This window comes from Heterodontus francisci, chromosome 5 (assembly GCF_036365525.1).
Source record: "Heterodontus francisci isolate sHetFra1 chromosome 5, sHetFra1.hap1, whole genome shotgun sequence".
NCBI classification, from domain to species: domain Eukaryota; kingdom Metazoa; phylum Chordata; class Chondrichthyes; order Heterodontiformes; family Heterodontidae; genus Heterodontus; species Heterodontus francisci.
The window spans coordinates 97587287-97595878 of NC_090375.1; the positions used below are offsets into that span (position 1 = coordinate 97587287).

An 8592-nucleotide genomic window follows, 5' to 3' on the forward strand; every position below is an offset into this window, starting at 1 on the left:
TGCTATGGCTAAATTTTACCAGCCCCTTCCGCACCCCCCCCCCCACCCCACCCCCCCGCGATGTCGGGGGTTGTGGCAGGGGGGCCTGGAAAAGACGTCTGGGAGAGGCCCACCACGAGCTTCGACACGGAAGGCCTCGCCCCATTTTACCTGCGCAGTCGCACCGGATGCCGTTGCCAGAGAAAGAGCACCAGCCCTCTCTACGTCATCGGGGGTAGACTGTCTGTCCCCACTATGTTAATGAGCCGTCGCGCGAAATATCGCAGTGGCTCCGCACTGCACGTCACGAGCATGTACACTTGAAGCTCGCCGCCGTATAAAAGTTCAGCCCTAGGTTTCTATATATATGTTTTCTCCCCCTCTTTGTTTTGATTGCAGGAGCTGGAATTTTCGAACCTTTTTGCAGTACTGCACTGTATACACTCCTTCTTTGCTGCCAAAGTTGCTTGCATGGATCCTCTCTATGTTGGAAGTCAGCCTAATGTTGGGAAGACCAAGTACAGCAACTGACAGACTCCTTTCTATCCAGTTTGAAAGATTCGTTGCTGCTCTGCTGAAGATAAATATTTAACGTGGCACAGCCATGAGGGATTCCTATACAAGACTTCCAGTTGAGGAGAAAAGCTGTCAGCTTGCATTCATCTCCTGTGCCATAAGTTGCAAACAGTCACTGAATGAGTTGAACTGAAATCTCAAGAGTTTTGCAGATATGGCAGCTTTTTCTCATTTTTGTACAGTGCTGAAGTTTCCTCATGGACTGCAACTGAATATCATCATGAGATACTTCCTGAGTGAGGGGAGTCACTGATGAACTTAATGTACAAAAGATTTCTTATTGGAAGTATCTCTGCAAAAGCACCCCTGCAATTAAATGTACTCGTAGTTTTCCAAAGATGGAAATTTTTATGAATTCACAAGACATTTCAGTGTTATAGATAGAAGCTTTATCCAAGATAATAGTGATAAGGAATATGATGATTAGGAATTAAGGATTCGAATGGGCAAAGCAGATCATTTTTATGTGAAATAATTTTTGTAGTGTAAATGCCCTTATTTTTACAATAAGCCTTGAGTGTTTACTGTTTCCATGTTAAGTCTCTGAATGACAAAAATCTGAACTCATGAGCAACATAATAAGAATTAATTCAATGTGATAGACAAAAATAACAATAATAATTTATTCTTCTGTGAACCATTTACACAAGCTGCTAAGACTGAGCTAGCATCTTTATTATCACCATCATTAGCTAAAGTATAATGTCAATTTAATTCCTTAAGAAATATACCTGTAAATTCCATATTTATCTGTACATTTTGAAGTACAACCATTATGATAAAAACTGCTGGTGGAATTTTAACAATATATGAACTAGTTTTTTTTAACTCAATAATAATCATAATAAATGAACATCCAAAATGTCTTTAAAAATCCTGCAAACAATTGATTGAAATTATTCTTGGTGAAATTTGCATAAACTGATACACTTTTGTTAGAATTTCAGGCACAGAAATTTCAGATTCATAAATGTGCTAACATTACATAATGTGATTCCACAATATAAATGGACAACATTAGTGACATTTTTTATATGGGTTCTGTTAATCCTCTAAGCATGCAAGGGTTGATTTCACAAATTGTCATACATGCTGAGATATCGCCTGCTATGAACATTATCTTGGAAAATCACAGCAGTGAACCGGTACCTCACCAGGTGATAGCGCTTGGAAATTCTACCCTATAATGTGCAAAATGGGGTGTTTCAAATTATTTTGAATTTTTTGCTGCTCTGTTATTGGCTATTTCTTTGAATTATTTGTTTATGTGTCCCCCTTGTTCTGCTGTAATGAATACTATTTCCAGTAAATACCTACTGCATTTTTAGAAAGATCAGCTGAATCATTTCCTTGTATCTCCATTAATCTATTGCCATTGACCGTCATATTTTCCATATTATGTACATTTCTTACTTTTTGTATGGCTGAATCAATTCTGAGGTAGTTAAAGGTCAAAATCTAAAGCATACAAACCCGATATCAAAACTAAGATATTCGGCTGAATTTTAAGAGCCCGCCGCCGCTCCTGGCGGCGAGCTCGAAAATGGCGGCCCGCATGCGCGATCTCCTGCATGGCAGTTCATTTGCATGCATGGGTCGGCCCCAGCGATGGTAAGAAGAGGTCCTCCCGCCTGATCAAGTAAGCCTGGATGGTGATTGCAGAGGAGGTAAGCTACCCATGGGGTCAGCCGCCGAGACTGGGTCCAGTGCTGCAAGAGGTTGAACGATCTCATGCGCTCGGCAAATGTAAGTGGCACTTTGTTGTACAGCTCCATTTGACCTGGGTGTCCCCACACAGAGTGGCACATGGGTATCACTGCCATGTCAAACACAGGGAGGTCAGGCGGGGAAGATTGATGCCACATGACTGGCTGCAGGTGTGAAAGAATTCACCCTTGTTTGCACCTCAGAGCATGGCACCTACATGACAGGCTGAGTCCGTATTACAGACTGAGTTTCCCCCCATCTTTGGTCTTAGCACCCCTGTTGTGATTTGCGTCATGTTGTTGTTTGACAATGTTCAACATCTACATCCTTGCTCTTCCAGGTGAAGAGGGTCCACAATGCAAGGGAGGTCTCCAGGACCTGTGGATGGGTGTCAGACATTAGACCGCTAACACAGGTTGAGGAGGAGACCCTGGAGCTAGCAGGCAGCCAGGGAGGATGTGGCGTTTCGGACGTGGAGCTTGGATGAACATACAGCTCTTTGACAAACACAATGATTGCTCATAACATTTCATTTTTGGAGACAATGCTGTCATAATCGTGACATGTGCACCATTAAACCTAAATGTGTGCTCTTTGCACTGTATCTTGCAGGGCGATGCTCCAAGTTGGCATTGGAGGCTCTGGAGACTTCCAGCACCCCTGAGGAAGAGACAACCTCAGAGGACGCAGCATCCTATGATTCTCCCGCACCTTCCACCTGCACAAATACACTCACCTTGGTGGGAATCCATTCGGCTTTTGAGTCACAAGCTGGTGAGAGCACCGCACATGTGCCTGAACAGCTGGTTGAGGCTGAGAAAGGAAACGCCTCTGACAATCGGAGGACTGGCCCATGCTGAGCCCCAGGCTGATGATGATTCTCTGGTGGCGACAGCACAGCACATGCTGGAGTTGCAGGGAGAGGTAAGGCAACATCTGGTGGAGACGCCACATCCCATGCGCAGCCTTGAGCAGATGATGGGGGAGTCCATCCAGGCCATGACAACTGATGTGTCCTAGGCATGTGAGCGCATGGCTTCCTCCATTGAGAGGTTGGCGACCCTCACTGCACAGATGCAGTCTCATGGGCAATGGCTCAGTTTAGTTTAGTTTAGTTTAGAGATACAGCACTGAAACAGGCCCTTCGGCCCACCGAGTCTGTGCCGACCAACAACCACCCATTTATACTAATCCTACACTAATTCCATATTCCTACCACATCCCCACCTCTCTCTATATTTCCCTACCTATACTAGGGGCAATTTATAATTGCCAATTAACCTATCAACCTGCAAGTCTTTTGGCATGTGGGAGGAAACCGGAGCACCTGGAGGAAACCCACGCAGACACAGGGAGAACTTGCAAACTCCACACAGGCAGTACCCAGAATTGAACCCGGGTCGCTGGAGCTGTGAGGCTGCGGTGCTAACCACTGCGCCACTGTGCCGCCTAAACTACCAGTCTTCCCATGGTGGAGACACAGATGTCACAGATGCAGAATACTGCAGAGCAGATGAAGGACAATGGGGAGCATATAGTGCAATTCAGGGATTGCAGAAGCGCTCAGCAATAAGGCATTGTTGTGCATCCCTTGCTCACTGCTCGCCATGTATGCACTGCATCGATGCTTTCCGTCCTCCCATGCACATATGCTGTTGCAAGCCGTCTGTGTCCTCATCATCCAAGGATGTCTCCTGCTCCTGTCTCTCATCATCCTACAAGGCCTCCCCACTCTGTCGTGTGTAGTTATGCAGAGCACAGCATACAGCAACAATGCGCGCAAACTTTCTGGTGCGTACTGTAGGGCCCCACCTGATCTATCCAGGCAGCAGAAATGCATCTTCAGAATGCCGATGGCCTGCTTGAATGTATCTCATGTCGAGCTGTTCCAGGCATTGTATCTCTCTTTTGCATCGCTGGTGGGGTTTCTCACCGACGTCAGGAGCCATGTCTGCAAGAATCCACACCAGATCTGAGCCGGTGCATTGAAGAGCAGCAGCACCTGAGACTGGTGCAGGATGAAGGAGACGTGGCAGTTGCCTGAAAAATGGGCACATAGTTGCATGAAACGCTTCCTGTGGTCATATACTAGCTGCATGTTGATCGAGGTGAAGCCCTTTCTATTTAGGTATTCAGCTAGTTGTCTGACTGGAGCCTTGATGGCCACATGCTTGCAGTCTATGACCCCTTGCACCTGTGGGAATCCCACAATGGACCCAAATCCGAGGACCTCTGGGCCTGACTCTCAGTGTCCGTCCTGAAGCGCACATAGTCATCAGCCCTCCTGTACGAGGCATCGGTGACCTCCATGATACAGCGGTGTACTGCTGACTGTGAAACCCCACACATGTCGCCGGTGGATCCCTGGAATGATGCAGAGACGTAGAAGTTAAGAGCCACAGTCACTTTGAGGGCCACAGGCATAGGGTGTCCAGCAAAGCCCATCGGCTGCAGGTCATCATTCAGCAGTGCCGAGAGATGTGACACTGCCTCTCTGGACATCCGCAGTTGCCTCTGATACTGGTGTTCCAACATCTGCAGGTATGTCATGCTAGCCCTGTAGAATGCGCCTTCGTGGCTGCTGCTGCTGCTCATGTCTGGGAGTTTCCATGTGGGCTGTGCCTGCCTCGTGGCTCCTCACAGCATGTGGATCCAGAAAGAGAAGGTGGACCATCCCCATCTCTATGGAGGTGAACTCAGTTCCTTCAGTAGGTCAATGGCACCTATCAGGGCAGAGAGTGAGGTGAATTGGTGCTTCAGCTGCCTTCCAGCGTCACTTGTATGATATGGCATGACATTGTCCGTATTAGCTTTAAATAAGAGTGGGCCAGCATGAGGCACAGTCATATTATTGAAGTTGCCTGGATTAGCGCACCGGTGATATGACCTTAAGCCGGCTACCATTTGTGGCTTTCATCCTACATAAGGGAGTCAAGGACTGCCATTGTTCCCCCCTTTCCCAAGCATTCAAGAGTGCAGAGTGGCCTCCTTTATGGAACAAGGGTATGGGGTACCTCCCTTCAAAACCGCAGAGTTCAGACCCCCTTCACAACACACATCCTTCACAGCCTCCAAGGACTGACACCTAAGTGCTGCCGGCTTTTCACGGACATGAAAGTGAAGGTACACAAGTGCCACACGTCTAGCTGAAGATCATGAACTGATGGCTGAATCGTAGCGGCATACATAGTAATGTATGGTAAGTGGCTCTTTGCCTTTTCAAATCCGGGTCCCGTCACCGAGCAGCTGGGGAGCCACCACGGAGCCTCGCCACCGCCAGGAGGACTGGGCCGAGCCCCCCTGGAGTTGAGCTCCATGGCAGGCCTCTGCCGCAACCATCTTCTGGCACCGCCCCCCACCATGGAGCCCGACGTCGTGGGCTTGGTAAAATCCAGCCCATTATATATACCTCTTAAAGATATCTCCACAACCATTATTACTATTGCAGATCATTGCCACATATGTGAGAGAAACATTTTTACTTTCATCTCGCAAGATCACTGGGAGAATCAGTTGATATTCACTAACCTGCAGAGCTGTGTTTGGTCCAGATTGCTTCCCTCAGACAGCAGCTACAATCTCTCATCTTTCCATTTCAGTTTTTTTTATGTGCCACACAACAATTCAAGTGTTTCCACTCTTTGAGAATGGCTTAAACTAAGCCTCCCATCATGTCTTTCTACTTTCACCTAATTACTGCAGTGTAAATAGAATCCACTTACTCTGAAAGTATTTGCCCTTGTTTTTGTGAACCTCAGCAACATTTTCCTGGGCAGTTCATGCTGAATCTAATTTATTTATTATGCCTTCACTGCCACTGGGTTAATCTTATGAACCACAAGAGATGTATGAGATCATTGTACTTGACATTTTATACCCAAAAGGGATTAAACTATCATGTATTAGGTTTATTGGTTCAGCATTTTGATAATTTCACGAGGATGTTTGTGTAAAATGCTCTTTTATTCTTAGAAAATATTATGTGACTTCTGTTCCCATTTTCTTTGTATATTCATGTTTGTTATTTAACTGAAAAGCAGTGCTTTGTTAACTGTTATTTTTGTTCTATTATTGAATTCACAGTGTTCAGATAGCATTGAACAAACCTGATATAATAGTTATATTGTAAAGCCCATTGCAGTTAATGGACACATGAGCTCATCAATCAATAAGCTGAGTGCAACATTAATTATATTGGCTTTCAGAACACAAACTGACTTTGATGCTGTACTGATTTTTGGTCAGAAGAGTAAGGAACCTTTCAAGCTATTGTCAGAAGAATGAATCTTAATTCATTTAGAATGGAATAGGATTATGATATTTTGCCAGATTTTGTAAATCGTCGTATTTTTCAATAGTGTCACATGTCAGATCTTAATGCCAGGCTCTGGATATCTGTACCAAGCCAGACTGAGGAGATGTGGACTATTGTAACCTGATTCTGTGATTGTATAAAGAGGATGTACACTTGTATATTTCCAGAGTGCACTGTAAGCACTCAAGCAATAATTTTATACTACACTAGTTCAGCTTAGCCCAAGCTTACTTGGATATTCTGCTTTATAATTTTTAAGAAAACCTCTGAGCTATGGATTTGAATCATGCAAAAACACAAGTTTTTAAAAATTAATTTGTGGGATTTGGGCGTCGCTGGCCAGGCCAGCATTTATTACCCATCCCTAATTGCCCTTGAGAAGGTGGTGGTGAGCTGCCTTCTTGATACGCTGCAGTCCATGTGGGGTAGGTACACCCTCAGTGCTGTTAGGAAGGGAGTTCCAGGATTTTGAACCAGCGACAGTGAAGGAACGGCGATATAGTTCCAAGTCAGGATGGTGTGTGACTTGGAGGGGAACTTGCAGGTGGTGATGTTCCCATGCATTTGCTGCCCTTGTCCTTCTAGTTGGTGGAAGTCGCAGGTTTGGAAGGTGCTGTCTAAGGAGCCTTGGTGCATTGCTGCAGTGCATCTTGTAGATGGTACACACTGCTGCCACTGTGCGTCGGTGGTGGAGGGAGTGAATGTTTGTAGATGGGGTGCCAATCAAGCGGGCTGATTTGATTGGTGTCGAACTTCTTGAGTGTTGTTGGAGCTGCACCCATCCAGGCAAGTAGAGAGTATTCCATCACACTCCTGATTTGTGCCTTGTAGATGGTGGACAGGCTTTGAGGAGTCAGGTGGTGCGTTACTCACCGCAGAATTCCTAGCCTCTGACCTGCTGTTGTAGCTGTGGTATTTATATGGCTACTCCAGTTCAGTTTCTGGTCAATGGTAGCCCCTAGGATGTTGATAGCATCCATTAAATGTCAAGGGGAGATGGTTAGATTCTCTCTTGTTGGAGATGGACATTGCCTGGCACTTGTGTGGTGCGAATGTTACTTGCCACTTAGCAGCCCAAGCCTGGATATTGTCCAGGTCTTGCTGCATTTCTACATGGACTGCTTCAGTATCTGAGGAGTCGCGAATGGTGCTGAACATTGTGCAATCATCAGCGAACATCCCCACTTCTGACCTTATGTTTGAAGAAAGGTCATTGATGAAGCAGCTGAAGATGGTAGGGCCTAGGACACTACCCTGAGGAACTCCTGCAGTGATATCCTGGAGCTCAGATGATTGACCTCCAACAACCACAACCATCTTCCTTTGCGCTAGGTATGACTCCAGCCAGCGGAAGGTTTTCCCCGATTCCCATTGACCTTAGTTTTGCGAGGGCTCCTTGATGCCATACTCGGTCAAATGCTGCCTTGATGTCAAGGGCAGTTACTCTCACCTCACCTCTTGAGTTCAGCTCTTTTGTCCATGTTTGAACCAAGGCTGTAATGAGGTCAGGAGCAGAGTGGCCCTGGCAGAACCCAAACTGAGCTTCACTGAGCAGGTTATTGCTAAGCAAGTGCTGCTTGATAGCACTGTCGATGACACCTTCCATCACTTTACTGATGATTAAGAGTAGACTGATGGGGCGGTAATTGGCCGGGTTGGACTTGTCCTGCTTTTTGTGTACAGGACATACCTGAACAATTTTCCACATTGCAGGGTAGATGCCAGTGTTGTAGCTGTACCGGAATAGCTTGGCTAGGGGCGCGGCAGGTTCTGGAGCACGTCTTCAGTACTATTGCTGGAATATTGTCAGGGTCCATAGTCTTTGCAGTATCCAGTGCCTTCATTCGTTTCTTGATATCACGCGGAGTGAATCGAATTGGCTGAAGTCTGGCATCTGTGATGCTGGGGACTTCAGGAGGAGGCCGAGATGGATCATCAATTCGGCACTTCTGGCTGAAGATTGTTGCAAATGCTTCAGCCTTATCTTTCGCACTGATGGGCTGGGCTCCCCCATC

At 46.2% G+C, this 8592-nt stretch overlaps 1 protein-coding gene across 1 annotated transcript in view; it reads left to right on the forward strand.

Annotated features, from left to right (window-relative positions):
• sntg1 (syntrophin, gamma 1) overlaps nt 1-510 on the forward strand; it is a 599108-nt gene extending 598598 nt beyond the window's left edge. Inside the window, exon 18 of the mRNA XM_068032645.1 lies at nt 379-510. Coding sequence (XP_067888746.1) covers nt 379-510 — 132 coding nt within the window. The remainder of the gene's footprint in view (nt 1-378) is intronic.
• The last annotated feature ends 8082 nt before the right edge of the window (nt 511-8592 follow it).